Source organism: Rhea pennata, chromosome 1 (genome assembly GCF_028389875.1).
Source record: "Rhea pennata isolate bPtePen1 chromosome 1, bPtePen1.pri, whole genome shotgun sequence".
Taxonomy (NCBI): Eukaryota; Metazoa; Chordata; class Aves; order Rheiformes; family Rheidae; genus Rhea; species Rhea pennata.
In genome coordinates this window covers 92,217,176-92,232,828 of record NC_084663.1, presented here as the reverse complement: position 1 = coordinate 92,232,828, position 15,653 = coordinate 92,217,176, and the positions used below count along the sequence as shown (strand labels likewise).

Here is a 15,653-nt window from a genome sequence, read left to right as displayed (position 1 = left end):
CATATGCGAACAACATTCTTCCATCTGCCTGATCATCATTAGCCTGTTCCATTCCAGCCACCAGAAGATAGAAGGGAAATTTTCTAAGTGAGAGTATCTTATACAGAAAAGGATGGAAACTCCATTGTTAGAGAAATTGGAAACTGGAGAGCTGGTACGTTGCTAGTTATGCACTAGGGAGCAATCCTCAATAAGCCTTGGAAGAGATGAAGTAACCTTTTCTCTCTCAAGGGTTTTTTTCCCACCATCACCACAGCTAACCTGGAAAAAGGAGCTCTACTTGTTTCTGCATGTTGCAGAGAGGTTGAGCTGAGAAGTGCCACCCTCTAGCCAGGTGTCTTCACACCATTTAACTGGGTTAAAAATAAGCTGTTCTCTGTACTAAATTGCTTCCTCACTTCACAGGGTGTGAAAGTCTTTTCTCTCTCTTATGTGTCCATGCTTTGCTCCTTCTGGGGAGACAGCTGGTCTTTTCTTTAAAGCATTCTGCTCTTTAAATACTGTCTCTGAGACAAATCAGGCCGTATCGAGCCAGGCCCACAAAAACATTGAGGTGACACAATCCTATGAAATCAATGGGAGTCAGGTGCCTAAATTTCGTTGCGAGTCTGGGCCCAAGTGACTTAGAATGATGCCAGTATGAACCTACTCTGTGCGCTCATCAAGATTATGGTATTGGGTGAGTGCACCTTAACCCCACAAATATTGCAGGCAATTAGCTGACCCCGGAATACTTCACCTAGTTAACTGAAGGGAAGATCTCCATGGGTACCTTAGTGCAGCTTTCATGAGAATGCAACAACTTGGGGTCCTGTGTATCTCTGTATAGAGAACTAGGAGGTTTTATTAAGAATATGGTAACATAGAGGACACTTCCCCTTGGGTTGTGGAGTGGATTACTGGTAACTGTCACTTTTCCTACAAGTAGGCAGGCCTTGGCCAGTATTGATGTCTTCTCTGGTGAAAGCTACACTAAATCCAAACTCCTGGCACACAGATTTTGGAATGGCAGCAGATACCTGAATCTAAGGGCTCTGGGGTTTGGTGTTACATCAAAAAAGAGTTCTTTTTTAAGGATAGAAAGGTGTAGGAACCGGGGTTACATTTCACTGGATAGCAGCCTGATCCTAAGATGATTGTTAAAGGAAACTGGCATGTGCTGTAAATTATTAGGTGGATAAACACCAGGAAAGAGAGGGGTACAGAGACAGGGCCTCTGATATGAAGCAAAAGAGACTGTATAAGATTAAAAGACGTTTTAAGGGAACAGGAAGTTCTTGATCTCTCCAACCTAGTGTCCAAAACAAGAAAGCTTGTGATTATTTTTCTGTCCTTCTCTGGTTCTTGTTCATTGCTCTGCCTGCTTTTCTTAAAGGCAAGTCAGCCTCTCCAAATCTAAGCAAGGGAGGCATTGGGATAAGGAGTTGTGATTCAGCTTCAGGGTAAACTGCAAGCACGGATGGAGGCATTCATTCTCCTGTTTCGCTCTTTATGTGTGGCAGCAAACACATGGAACAGCTGTGAAATGTGGCCTCTCCATCTCACCTTTCCTGCCATAATAGGATGTGGGCTTGGAAGTTGTAACAATGTTTTCTTCATTCTTAGCCCCATGTTGTCCCTTCTAAAGGCTTTAGTTTTGGAGATGGAAGGTGGAAGGGAGGCCAAGGATTAGAAATTTAGCTGAGTCAATCATGAGTCAATACAATTTCCATGTTCCTGGTACCTGAGAACTAACTTCTGCCCACCTGTGTCCTGTAGATAGGAACATAAAAGTTTAACCATACATTTCATGATGGTAAATTCTTGCCTTGTAAACCTACTTTTGTGGGTATGTGGAGATAGCCTAAAGAAAAAATGCATGTGTTGGACTATGTATGTCCTTTTACATTAGTTATCCTTATAACTGTGTATCAACCTGTCTCAGTGATTTCAAGTCCTCCTGGCCTTGAAAGATTGATTTGCTTCACACTAAATGAAATAGAGTATATCTCTGTATAGAATGAGGATGACAGTATGCTGCATTTAAACTTATGATATCATGATATTTCAATATTAAGTTCCAGTATGAATTTACTTTATACATGAATGTGTAAATGAGGTGTATGTGTGACTGAATAATAATATATGAAACCTATCTTTAACAGACCTGACTCCTGGCTGGGGGCTCTGGATTCTGTACAAGTGCTAATAATAATAATCACCTTTATTCCAGAAGCCACAATACTGCAACCAAGATGTCATACACACATGGTAGATAAGACAGACAGATTTCTTGTTTTCCAGTGAGATGACTTTGAATACGCCCTGGCAAGGCTGACTCACCCTTTTAGCTTTCCAAGGAAGATAAATTGCTTTCCAGGAGCTTCACTGTGTACAGGTTATTTTTGAGCAGCTTCCTTAATTAAGGTTTATCTGCTGCATGTGTAATCCACAGATGAAGAGCCCTTGTCTCTTTTGATGAGAACAGAAGTTTCCCTCTGAACAATCTGTTTCTCACCCAACCCATTGTTATACAACATGACAGACAGACTAGCTGAATACTGCGTCCTCGCCCAGAAGTTGCTGCAAGCCTGTAGCCTGAAAATATGTCATTTCAGATGTCCAGGATGTTTCAAGGGGGGAGATTGAATAGAAATGGAATTCCCGAATGGCACTAAAAGCAATCCAATCTGGCAGAGACTAACTATTAGTACCTTCCTTTCAGCCATGACCTTAAACCCCCCTCTACACCAGCCTCACATTTCTTATCTTTTATATCTGAAATGATATTGAAAGCACCCTGTTGGAAATACAATTTGCAATTTTCAACCTTGTGAGTTGGCAAGGACTCAGGCTAATGTCATCCCAACTGGGATAAGAGGACAATGATGTCATTACTGTAGCAAAGGAGCCTATTAGCTTTGTAAATGCAGTAGGTGCAGGGGAGAGGTTTCAGTCCAACATCCCTGGAGGAAAAAGAGAGGTAAGCAGGCCCTGCAGTGCATTGCAGTCACAGCCATCCAGGAATTCATCTGTCAGAACAGCAGGAGAACTGACTCTGGGACTTCATCGAATCATAGAATCATAGAATCAGCAAGGTTGGAAGGGACCTCTGGAGATCATCTAGTCCAACCTCCCTGCTCAGCAGGGTCACCTAGAGCATGTTAGACAGGGTTGCATCCAGGCAGGCCTTGAAGATCTCCAGAGAAGGAGACTCCACAAGCTCTCTGGGCAACCTCGTCCAGTGCTCCGTCACTCTCACAGTAAAGAAATTCCCCCTCATGGTCAGGTGGAACTTCCTGTGGTTCAATTTCTGCCCGTTGCCTCTTGTCCTGTCACATGGGACAACTGAAAAGAGTTTGTCCCCATCCCCTTGACACACTCCCTTAAGGTACTTGTACACATTGATAAGATCCCCCCTCAGTCTTCTCTTCCACAGGCTGAAGAGGCCCAGCTCTCACAGCCGTTCTTCATAGGACAGATGCTCCAGCCCTCTGATCATTTTTGTAGTCCTACGCTGGACTCTCTCCAGTAGCTCCATGTCTGTCTTGCACTGGGGAGCCCAGGACTGGACACAGTACTCGTGATGAGGCCTCCCCAGGGCTGAGTAGAGGGGCAGGATCACGTCCCTTGACCTGCTGGCAACACTCTTCCCAATGCACTCCAGGATACCATTGGCCTCTTGGCCACAAGGGCACCTTGCTGGCTCATGGTCAACTTGTCATCCACCAGCACTCCCAGGTCTTTCTCTGCAGAGCTGCTCTCCAGAAGGTCAGCCCCCAGCTTGTACTGGTGCCTAGGGTTATTTTTCCCTAGGTGCAGGATTCTGCACTTGCCCTTGTTGAACCTCAGGAGGTTTCTCTTTGCCCAGCTCTCCAGCCTGTCCAGGTCTCTCTGAATGGCAGCACAGCCCTTAGGTGTGTCAGCCACTCCTCCCAGCTTGGTATCTTTGGCAAACTTGCTGAGGAGGCACTCTGCCCCCTCATCCAGGTCACTGATGAAGAAGTTGAACAGGATGGGACCCAGTACTGAGCCCTGGGGGATGCCATCAGCCACAGGCCTCCAACTGGACTCCGCGCCACTGATGACAACCCTCTGAGCTCTGCATTTCAGCCAGTTCTCAATCCACCTCATTGTCCACTCGTCTAACCCACACTTCCCGAGCTTCTCTAGGAGGGTGTTATGGGAGACAGTGTCGAAAGCCTTGCTGAAGTCAAGCTACACAACATCCACTGCTCTCCCCTCACTCTCTCTCTCCCAGCCACTCATTCCATCATAGAAGGCTATCAGATTGGTTAAGCATGATTTCCCCTTGGTGAATCCGTGCTGGCTACTCCTGATTACTTTCTTTTCCACCGTGTTCTGGAGATGACATCCAGATTGAGCTGTTCCATCACCTTTCCAGGGATGGAGGTGAGGCTGACTGGCCAGTAGTTGCCTGGGTCCTCCTTCTTGCCTTTCTTGAAGACTAGAGTGACATTGGCTTTCTTCCAGTCCTCAGGCACCTCTCCAGTTCTCCAGGACTTTTCAAAGAAGATGGAGAGTGGCTTGGCAACAACATCCGCCAGTTCCCTCAGTACCCGTGGGTGCATACCATCTGGGCCCATGGATTTGTGGATGTCTAGCCTGCTCAGAAGGTCTCTAATCCTATCCTTCTCAACCAAAGGAAAGTCTTCCCTTCTCTGGACTTTCTCCCTCACATCCAGGGTCTGGGATTCTTGAGGGCTGCCCTTAGCAGTGAAGACTGAAGCAAAGAAGGCATTCAGTAATTCTGCCTTCTCTGTATCCCTTGTCACCAGGCCCCTGCCCCATTCAGTATGGGCCCACATTTTCCTTAGTCCTCCTCTTGCTGCTGATGTATTTGAAGAAGCCCTTCCTATTGTCCTTGACATCCCTCGCCAGACTCGGTTCCAACTAGGCCTTAGCCTTCCTTGCAGTCTTGCTGTGCCCTGGACCTCCTGCCAGCAGCAGGATGGAGATGAGCCTTTGCAGAGCTGCTGGTGAGCTCCAGCTCTGCTGAGGAAAAAGTCACAGAGGCAAGATCACGCAAGATCACACTTCATAATAGCTGTCCTAGTTGGGGCAAGAGAGTACCTGGGATGTGAGAGGAGCAAGGGCCGTGGTGAGAGAGCTCCCCCCTCCACCTCAGGAGTTTCCTCTTTGCCCAGGGATTAAGAGTTTTGACACATTCTTCTAGTGATTCTTTGCAGGAATCAGAATATGGAACTGGATCTTAAGGGTCTTGTGGACATATCTAAGGTTTTTTTCCCAGTCTCCCAACCGTGCAGCTATTTGAAAGGGGCCACAGACATTGGATACCTTGGCTCTGCTTCTCTCTCAGTGTTATACAGTGCTGGAAAGGAATAGTTAGAATACCATGTTGCTGTGGCTTCAGTGTACTGCCAAGCTCTCTTCAAGACAGCTAGCCCAGGTATTAGTAGTAGTGTTGCTACAGCAATGTAGGACTTGGCACAAACTGTAAAACCTGCCTAAAGAACAAGATAAATGAGCTTGTATAGAGCCCATATTACCTGTCTGGTTCACAACTGTTCCTTGGCTAGTTTAAAGCTACTTTTGATTTGCTTCCATCTCCATGTAGACCTGTACTGAAGTGATGCTGAAGAGCTTATCCTAGCCACTGAATAACACAGGTTCAAAGTTAGCTATGCAATCAGAAGAGCAGGTTATAAGATGCACATACACCGTTACAACATGCTAATGTGTTCATCATCTTTACACATAACAGTCACCTGCTGCCTAACAAGCCCACTTTCCGTACCACATCACTTAAAGCACGTAGGGAAGAGTAGATGTAAGTGCTCAGCTCTGCCCTTATGATAGATACAAAAACCATTTTCTCCCTGTGCATAGGCAGAAGCATGAAAACTCCTTACACTGAATCTTACATGTTAATATCAGTTAATATTCATTCACAAGCTTTTTCACTCTACTCCTATATAAGCATGGTGGTGCCTGGTCTCACCCCTAGACTTGTGTTCCTGGTGTGTTCAGACCTGTCCTGCACAACTGTGTGGAGAGGTTGTCTTCTTTGCTGATGTGGGGATAGTTGTTCCTTTGTTCCCAAGCCCCCTTGAACTTACTCCTGTTTACCTGCAGAAGAGGGGAGGAGGAGCTGCTGTTGCTCAGCCTGCCTTTTAGCGTATCTTGCAAGTGCTGACATGATCTTGCTTGTGCACAAGTGCTAGGGTGGGCAATCCTGTGCTTGTTGAGAGCCTGGAGAGGTGCAGTAGGTACCAGCTCTGGCAAGCTGGTAGCCAAGTGTTGGGTTCACTTGTACTGCTTTGCTCATGCCTATGTGCCTTTCTGTGTCTCATGCCTATGCTCATGCTCTGCAACAGCAATTACCACTTCCAGTCTGTTTCCCTCTGATTGCTGCTGGGGTGGCCAGTCTTCTCTCCCTTGCTTCCCAAGCATGGTATTTCCAGTCCTATGTTTGCATACTGCAGTGGCTTCCTCTCTGTTATTTCTGCTGGACTCTTTTTGAGTGTATTTATCAACTGTGTCCTCTGCCTGCTGTTCTGGTCCTGGGCTTTTCCCCAAATGGCATCTCTCAGTAGCAGTGGCCATGGGTGAATCATTCTCACCCATGAATAGATGCTTGCTATCTTTTTCAGCCAGCTCATTTTCTTTCTTTTGTGACCTGAGCCAGTGCTGGAAGCCAGGTGCAGACAGCAAAGAGGCCAGTGCCTCTGCTTCTGAGTTACTCTTTTGAATGATTCCCTTTGGGAATATTGATAGAACAGTATGCAGATGAGCTGTTACTAGCTCATGAACTGGTAAATTATTGGGGTGAAGCGTGGTGGATTCAGTGGGGTTACAAGCTGAGGATTACCCCCCTGTAGCAGACCAGCAGAAAGCATAGATTCTGTTATGGTCCTTTTAAAGACTTTAATGCGTGGCTTAAGGTGGACAAGCATAGGGAATGACAGTTCTTTGTTACAAGGCTGAATTCTACCGAGTACTCAGAGAAATAATAATAATCTGCTAAAATTGGAAGGACTGATATCTATCTGCCTATTATTCCTTTGCTGAAGGTATGAGTAGAGAAGCAGAGACAGTGCTTGAAGTGCCTGCAGGCAGGGCATTTGAGAGGTGTACATCATGTGAATATCTGTGTATGTCTGACAGTGTGCATCTGTGGTGGAGTGGGTAGCAATACTATTTTATATTGGCAATCCTGAGCCAAGAAGCTGTAAAGGACACAATGCTCAGTGTTGTTAGAGTCACACACCTGTGAAACATGGTGTCATTAAAAAGAAACAAAGAATTGAAGGCATAGGTGGGTTGGGAAAAAATGAAAATAACCGAAGGGAGTATGTTTGAAAATGACAAGGGAAAAAAATTGGTACATTTCAGAATGGTTGGGAAAATAAATAATTGGAATAAAGAGAGACAACCCAGCTGGTCCAAATCTTTGCAAGCTGCCAATGTGCTCTCAGCATTGCTGACTGAGATGAGGAGGTGCTTTAAATTCCTTTTATAAAACCCCTCTGTCTGTCCAGCCCTTTTATTTAGTTATAGCCACCTGGTTTCAAACCCATATAAAATGGAAAGGGTACTTCAAAATTTGCTGCCTGTTAGCAGGAAGGGGGAGGTGGATCATTCCCAATGAAACTAGAGCCTGAGCTGTACTTGGAGAGGTCCTGACTTATCTCCCTGTTTTCTCCTCTGCCCTCCCTGTTTTTCTTCAAAGGTTGAAAAAAATGAGGATGGGGACCAAAAGATTGAGCAAGATGGCATCAAACCAGAAGATAAAGCTCATAAGGCAGCCACCAAAATCCAGGCCAGCTTCCGTGGACACATAACAAGGAAAAAGCTCAAGGGGGAGAAGAAGGGAGATGCCCCAGCCTCTGAGACTGAGACCGCTGACAAGAAGGAGGAAGGCCCTGCTGGCGGAGCCGGGGAGAACAAAGAGAGTGATGCACCTGCTGCCACAGAAGCTGCAGCTGCTGACAGTGCCCAGGTGGAGGAGGGCAGCAAAGACAGCAATGCACCAGTAGAGGAGAAAAAAGGGGATGGAGTTGCTGACATGGGCTCGGAGCAGTCTGCTCCTCAGGCTGCCACTCCTGCTGCCTCCTCAGAGGAAAAGCCTGCTGCTGCTGCCGAAACGGAAAGTGCCACTAAAGCTTCCACTGATAACTCGCCGTCCTTGAAGGCTGATGAAGCCCAAGACAAAGAGGAGCCTAAACAAGCCGACGTGCCTGCTGCTGACACCACTGCCACCACCACCCCTGCTGCAGAGGATGCTACTGCCAAGGCAACAGCGCAAACCCAAATGGAGACAGTGGAGAGCAGCCAAACTGAAGAGAAGACAGGTGAGTGAATGCCAGGGAGTGGACCTCTCTAGAAATGGATGCCTCCCTTCATCTCCTGGGGGAGCATCTAGGGCTGATCTGCAAGGGCCAGTGCAGGGATCAGAATGAGAATTAACCAGGTAATCCCATTGCTGGGTTTTAGAGGGGAGAGATGCATGTTGTTGCCAAATACACTCTCCTCTGCTTCCCATAAGCTTTTGGAAATACTGCACCTCCTCTGGAGCTTCATTCTGTATGGTGGCAGGAGAATGTCAGGCAGCTATGAGGTTTGGAGGAGTCTGGGAGAGCTCCCCAATCACTGCATATGCTAAGAGGAAGATGAACATTCTCAGGCACACTAACACAGGCAACTTCTGTGAAGCAATAAAGCAGCCTGAGCTGATACTAGCTCACCAGAGGCTGCCAACTTGAACTGGAAATTTCATGAGGGAAAAACTCTTTCGTAGTGCAGGAGGTCATTTAGCCTTGATAGTGGGATGGTTGAGAAGGAGCCAAAAAGGTCTTTTTTTTCCCCATCTGTTTGTGAATGGATGAGATTGCTGTTACAACCACATCCTAGTAAGGAACATCTTATCAGCATCACTTGTAGTTTCATCCACTCTAGTACTCTAGCCCGTGTTCTTGGAGTAGCCATGAAAACCATATGTATCATTTGAATGAAGCTTTTATACATGTGTCAGCTGGGTCAGACTTGTATGATAAGGAGATTAGGTAGGGAGAGGAAAGATGAAAGACCCTGACAGCTCTGTGAATGAGGACAGAAGAGGAGATTGAATGCAAACATGCATTCCAGGAGGTGTTTTCAATTCTCCTTTGTTCTTGACTGAGCTACGGATCTGCTTAGCTAGTTCCCTTGGGAAGAGCTAAAAGTTTTGAGAGGCAAAAGTGATCCTTTCTGACAGTGGCAGTATTAGCAAACTATAGAGAAGAGCTGTTACTGAATTGTGATGCTGGTCTGGGTAGAAAAAACATAAAAGACCTGAAGACACTTGCTCTTTCCCTTCTTTACATTATCAAAGTCACATAATGTTAAAAGAAAAAAAAAATAGGAGAGGAAAAAGAAAGATATCTATCAGAGATGGATACCACATAAAACTTGATCAAGCAGCAGTGCCATACATAACTTTGGCCTCCACGTGTGTGGGACTATCAGTAGCACATTCTGCATTCATTAGCTTGTTGGGGCAAAAAATTGGAGTATTAGCTTGATATTCCAAGGTGACCCAAACATCCTGGTGTAAAGATTAGTCCCTGCATGTAGTCTTGCACTTGTTGGTGTTTGTCCTTCACATCATTTGGTCCACTACTTCTCTTCCCCAGTGATAATTCCCACTGTCTTAAGTAGACTTTCAAGCAGGTTTCGCTTGGTTGGTTAGAGTGTGGTGCTGCTAATGCCAAGGTCGTGGGTTTAGTCCCCATATGGGCTACACTGAGGGTTGAACTAGATGATCTTCAGAGGTCCTTTCCAACCTTACCGTTCTATGATTTGATGATAACTAGCTCAGGGCTTCTGTCTTGGTTATACTGTTTCAAATATAACAGCTAAGAACCGGGAGAGGTGCTCATGCAGAACATTATGATTTAAGGTGTGGACCAAGGACTGAATTGTTAGAATCTAAACTGAAAACTACAAACAGATGCTTGTTTTACCTCCTTATATTTAAACATTTCTAGAGGTAATGCTTAAACTAACATCCACTATATTGACTTTTTGTGGTCCAGATTTCCATCCCTTTGTTCTTACTTTGTGTAATGAGTTGATTGGCAAAACAAATGTTAAGCTATGTGGGAGTGATTTTAGAAATCTAATTTGATGAATTGCATGCTATATCTGTTTTGTTTATATATATATAAGCAAAGGTATTTACCAATGGTAAATGTAGAACATAGTGAATCAGTGTTTTGGGGCCCTGTGTATACAGGAAAGAATTTTTGAATAGCAACTAAGAATTTATTATCATTTAAGATTTGGAATGCCTTATTCCTAGACAGGAATGGTGATTCTGCTTTGAATTGACACCCCATTTTTATCAAGATTAATCCATTGTAATGGGTAGAGATAGGAAATTCATAGGAATGGCTATTTCATTTGCTTCATTTTACCTTTTTTTCAGTCACTAGCCATCAAAGAATAATTTCAATTCAGTATTCTCAATTATTTGCAAATATCTTCTGCTTGCTTTTGTTGGCCTTAACATCATTTGTAGTGGGAGCATTACAATGTAATATGCATTTGCATATGATACTGTAATTTATGTAAATATCTAGCCAACAGAATAAGTAGCAAAATCTACAATCAAATATATATTTAAAATGAGCTTTCAGCGATTGTTTGAGTGTTCAAAGCCAGCACGTGCTTCTATTCTTCCTCATTCAGTATTCATCTAGTAATACTCAAGCTTCCAAATGTTTGCAGAAAGCAAACATGGAAGGTTTGTGATCACAGTCAAACTGGTATTGTCTTTATAATGAATACAGATTCCCTCCCCTCCATCCCCGAATTCCTATCCCCATGTGATATCAGTCTTTTAGCTCAGCCACAAACTTGAATGGCTGAGTAAGTAACCCTGAGCCATCCAAGGTAGAAATGGAAAAAGGCCCTCTTGTCCATCTCTCTGAGGATATTGGGTTGTGTTCTGCTATATTCTCTATGGTACAATGTCCATAATAATAACAAACTGTTTCCTTTTCAAAGAATCTTCCACAAAAGACCACCATCATCATATAAAAGATCTCACAACCAGGAGATTATTTCTTGATACAAGGCCTATGTTCTCTTTTTCGTTATCATTTTCCTTTCTCTCTCTTCTTTATCTCTTTAGAACTCTTTGTTCCTTTCTTGGTACTTACTCCTTCTACGGACTTTAAGATATTTACCATGTCTTGTCCTTTCTCCCAGTCACCCCCTCCCCCTCACAGAAAGCTCAACACTGATGGTTGCTGGCACAGCTGTGGTGGTTTGGTCATCCACGAAAGAGGGAGGCCTACTGAACATCTGCCACCAGAACTCTGCCAGCTTGGGGACAGATCTGCTTTCAGCTTCATCAGTCGCCTTCTCCCAGAAGTTAACCTCTTTGGGTTTCAAAGGTCATCTTTTATCATTTCTCTGATCGAAGACTGGCACAGTAATGTGCGGTGTCAGACTGCCAAAAATAAATCAAATTGGCTCCTAGCCAGTGTCACTGGTTGGCTGGTTGCCATGGCATGCTTGGCTGCTACTACTGTGAGGCCATGCTACATTTGTGCAGTGATGTTCATCTGCCTTGCATTTTGCTATGGCAGCTGCATTGTTTTATCTATGTATATTTTCCTTGGTGTGAACAGAAGTATAGGGTAAGGGCATTTCATTTACATCCTGGGGAGAGTTTTTGCCTTCATCTGAGAGCAGGAAAAGATGGAAAGAGAGGAAAGAACTGAGTGACTAGATAAAGAATTGCATGATTTTTTAATGCTTAATATTTAACATTTCTGGAATATGGGAGAGGCTTGGCTATTCTTCGTACTGGTACCTGTTTCCTCTGCCAGCCCTCAGCCCGCCTTGTTACCCAGTTCTACATACTGTGCCTGTCTATAGATAATAGCTTAGGAAATGGCTTCGACCAAGCTGTCCTGTATACAGCATTACTTGATTTTGGTGTCTTAGGCACTCCCAGGTCTGTGGCAGGGCAATTTCTGAACAGTCCTCATGGTATTACGTTAGGGCAAAGTGAATGGATTCCAACCAGAGTAAACTATGAAATGAGTTAGTGGCTTCAACTGGGGGCAATGGGGGATCAGTATAAGAAGAATCTTTTAGTTCTCCTCATGCTTTTTGGGAGTGACCTGCATGCCAGGAAGGAGCATCAGATAAGATGCTCTCTTATCCGAGCATCTTTGCCAAGACTTGTGTTTATTGGCTTTCTTGTTATGATCCAACTTTTGCCTGTTTGGTGTTGAAATTATGCTTACAGAGGCTTTCTTAGATGCCAATCTACGCAGTGGGAGAAAATTCAGAAGTAGTAGGAGGAAATTTATATATTACATATGGATGAGGTGAGCCATATTTCAATCTAAGTTGCATTGGCTTAAATCTATAGAGTCTCCGTCAAAGTCACTGAAACACAGCTTCAAAGTGAGATCAGCAACCAGCATAGCAGACTATAGAAGAAAATGAGATACTCTGTGCCTTATAGGGAGGAGAGTAGGTGAATGTCACACAATGTTAGATTCTCTTTGTACTTTCCCAGGTTTCTGAGGCTCAGCTCCAAATCTGGCTAGCTCTCACATCAAAAGCATTCTCAGATTGTCAGGTAAGAATACAACAAAGCCCAGAAATGTAAAAGAGTAAACTGTGCCTAAGGAAACAAATTGATCTCCTTTTGTTGGGAAATGAAGAATGCTTTCTCCTGCTTGATGAAATAGCTTTACAATGGAGCAGTTTCACAGCTAAAATGAAAAATCAGCCAGCCAACAATCGCTTTACATGTAAGCGGGCCTGCAGTTCCCCATGAGCCTTGTATCCTTCAAGAGGAACACTGGGAGGCACCTTCCTCAGAGGAAGCAAGTCCCTATGGATCCTTTTTCATGTTTTAGAGTTGAATCAGTTCTTTGTTTTCAGTTCAATCAGCATATTGATGGAAGGACAATACTTACTGCACCTAGGGAACACTGGCTATATAAAGATTTGGAAAGGGAGACTGTCTATTGTCATGTACTAGCTAGAGGCTACAGTCTGCACTATGCAAGAGGATTCAGTTGTATAACTGGAATATTAGTCTTGGCCCATGGGTAGCTGGCATGAGACAGAACACCCTCACTACCATTCCTGTTTTGCTGGAGCTTATCTCTTCTGCTACACCTGGCAGCTGAGGAAAGCAAAGCAAGCACGCTTGTCTTCCTATGAATGCCCCAGAGGGAACAACTCTAAGAAAGCTTGCCAGTATTTTCGTGTTTGTAGTACTACCAAGCAACAAAGTAAGACTACAGACGTGACCTGCAACATGCTAAAAAGTGACAAAGTATGCACCCAGTCCTCCGTTGCTCTGAACTTTTAAAATCTTTTCATATCTAGTTGGGTATAAAACATGACCAAATGGGTTGCACAATATTTCACACTTTATTTGCACTGGTGCACATAGCCATGTGAGGGGCAGAGTGAGGGGAATGGGCTGCTACATCCTTTGAAAAATCATGTTTGGACATAGGTGTTTGATGTACAAGGAAGGCCTATATAGCTGCACATTATATCACATCTCCCAAAGTACGTGAATCCTACACACCACCTGCTACAGGCACTGGTACAGTTTTCCTGCTTTGCTGCAGAATGAAATGCTGTCTGTGCTCCCATGCATGCCTTAGTTCTGGTGTTGTCAAATGAGATGCAGCCTGCCCAGTGCAGGTGGGAGCTGTGCTGCTGGTGAATCTCTCTTAATGAAATCCTAGATAGTCCTACACATAGTTACTGATGACAAGGGAGGGGAGGCTTACTTTGGAAAAGGCCTCCAGAGAACAGTAGGACTGCACTCAGAGCATTTTCTGGGAATACTCCAAAATCCCCATGTGGGAGGAAGCCGTTCTGCTCTAAAGGATAACCAAGTTTTCAATTGAGAAATGCTCAAATAGAAAGGTGAGGGTTAGAATAGACAGACAGGCAGTGAAATTTTAAGTAGCTGCTACTTGCTGTTGCTTCTGGCAGAGATCTGCACGACCACCAGTGTAATCTCTTTGCTTTAGGATCAAACAGGCTGAACTTTTCAGATAGACATAAGCTTGTAGATCATCAGCTGGGATTTATGGTTCCAGGGAGCAGTCCTTTGAAGGTAACACTACTAGTCAGTAGTGCAGATGGCTACTATGCACAGACGGATTGAATAGTGAAAGTTCACCCAGGTCAGCATGATCAGGTTATTCAGGCATTCCTCAAGTGCTCTATAATAGATGCATTAATCTGGGATAATCAGTGGCAATTCAGTGATTGCTTTAAATCTGTGCAGCAGCTCCACGGGCCCTAATAGGGTGAAATTGGGCTCTCAGGGGATTGTGGCTCCATGCAAATAACTGTAAAGGAATATAGGATCTGCCAAGCCAGATCAGACTCAACATCCATTTATTGTACTTCTCCAGGATGGTTAGCACTGCTATAGGCAGATTTGGGATAAACTACCTCTTTTCTAGGACTCATTCCTGATCTCTACCATCTAGGATTTAGTTTAACAGTTGGAGCATGATGTATATCTCTTTTGATACTAATTATAACTGTAGATATGTGTAATATCTATATAAATGGCCAAACTCTGACTGAGTATCAATAGCTTCCCTGACAGCTCCAACCAAATGTACAATGGCTGAGAGGTTCACCAAATAATTTGTTACCATTGCCTTACATCATAGAATCATAGAATGGTAAGGTTGGAAGAGACCTCTGGAGATCATCTAGTCCAACCCTCAGCATAGCCCATATGGGGATTGAACCCACGATCTTGGCATTAGCAGCACCACACTCTAACCAACTGAGCTAAACCTGCCCCCCTAATATATTCCTGTACTTGTATTATAGCACAGAAAGAACAAAAGCTTCTGATAGCCCTACTTTATGCCGTTCCTTGTAGTATGTAGCATTATATAGTATGTGCATATGCACAGATGGGGTAGTACCATAGCCCTTGCTGTTCATCTCTTTCCTGAAGAAAGCACAAACACTGTTTTCTATTGCTTTTTATATGAAAGGTTTCCCAGGGTCCTTGTCATCTTTGTTGCTTTCTTCTGAACTCCCTTTAGCTCTGCAAATATCCTTTAAATTGGGTGACAAACACTGTAGACGTTAGTTCCAGAAGAGTCTGTACTTGTATACATGTCTTTCCAGAAAGACATTTCTCTTTGATACTGTTCCTCATCCCAAACTGTATGCACACCAACATCTTTGCTTTCTGAACACAGCTGCCTGCTGAGCACTGATGACACCAATGACATCCAGGTCTATTGCTGACTTAGGAGTTCTTCTATTTGTGAAGATACCACAAAAATATTTTATTCAGCTGCATAGTTATCTGTGAGATTCGGCAGTGTCCAAGAGAACCAAAGAAACTGTAGGCAGTGGCAGGAGGCTTAGACATCAGTTGTTGCAATTCAGGGATCTACTGACATTAGCTCTGTGGGACAGATGCTGTCTCCAGTTCTGGACCTCCAGTGGACCTCTGCAAGTCCAACTCAACCAAACTGAATTTTAATAGGTCTCCAATCACAGTTTATTTCTCAAGACTACATTTATGCTCCAAACTGGACTCAAAGGAGGGCTTCCTCATTCCATGGCTTTTCTCTTTCAGGCAGAAAATACGGAAGGCACTTTAATGTTTGCAGGAA

At 44.2% G+C, this 15,653-nt stretch overlaps 1 protein-coding gene across 1 annotated transcript in view; it reads left to right on the top strand.

Moving 5' to 3' along the window:
• Positions 1-15,653, top strand: part of GAP43 (growth associated protein 43) — a 56,806-nt gene that overhangs the window by 25,878 nt on the left and 15,275 nt on the right. Inside the window, exon 2 of the mRNA XM_062571898.1 lies at positions 7,694-8,315. Within this exon, the coding sequence (XP_062427882.1) occupies positions 7,694-8,315 (622 nt within the window). The remainder of the gene's footprint in view (positions 1-7,693; positions 8,316-15,653) is intronic.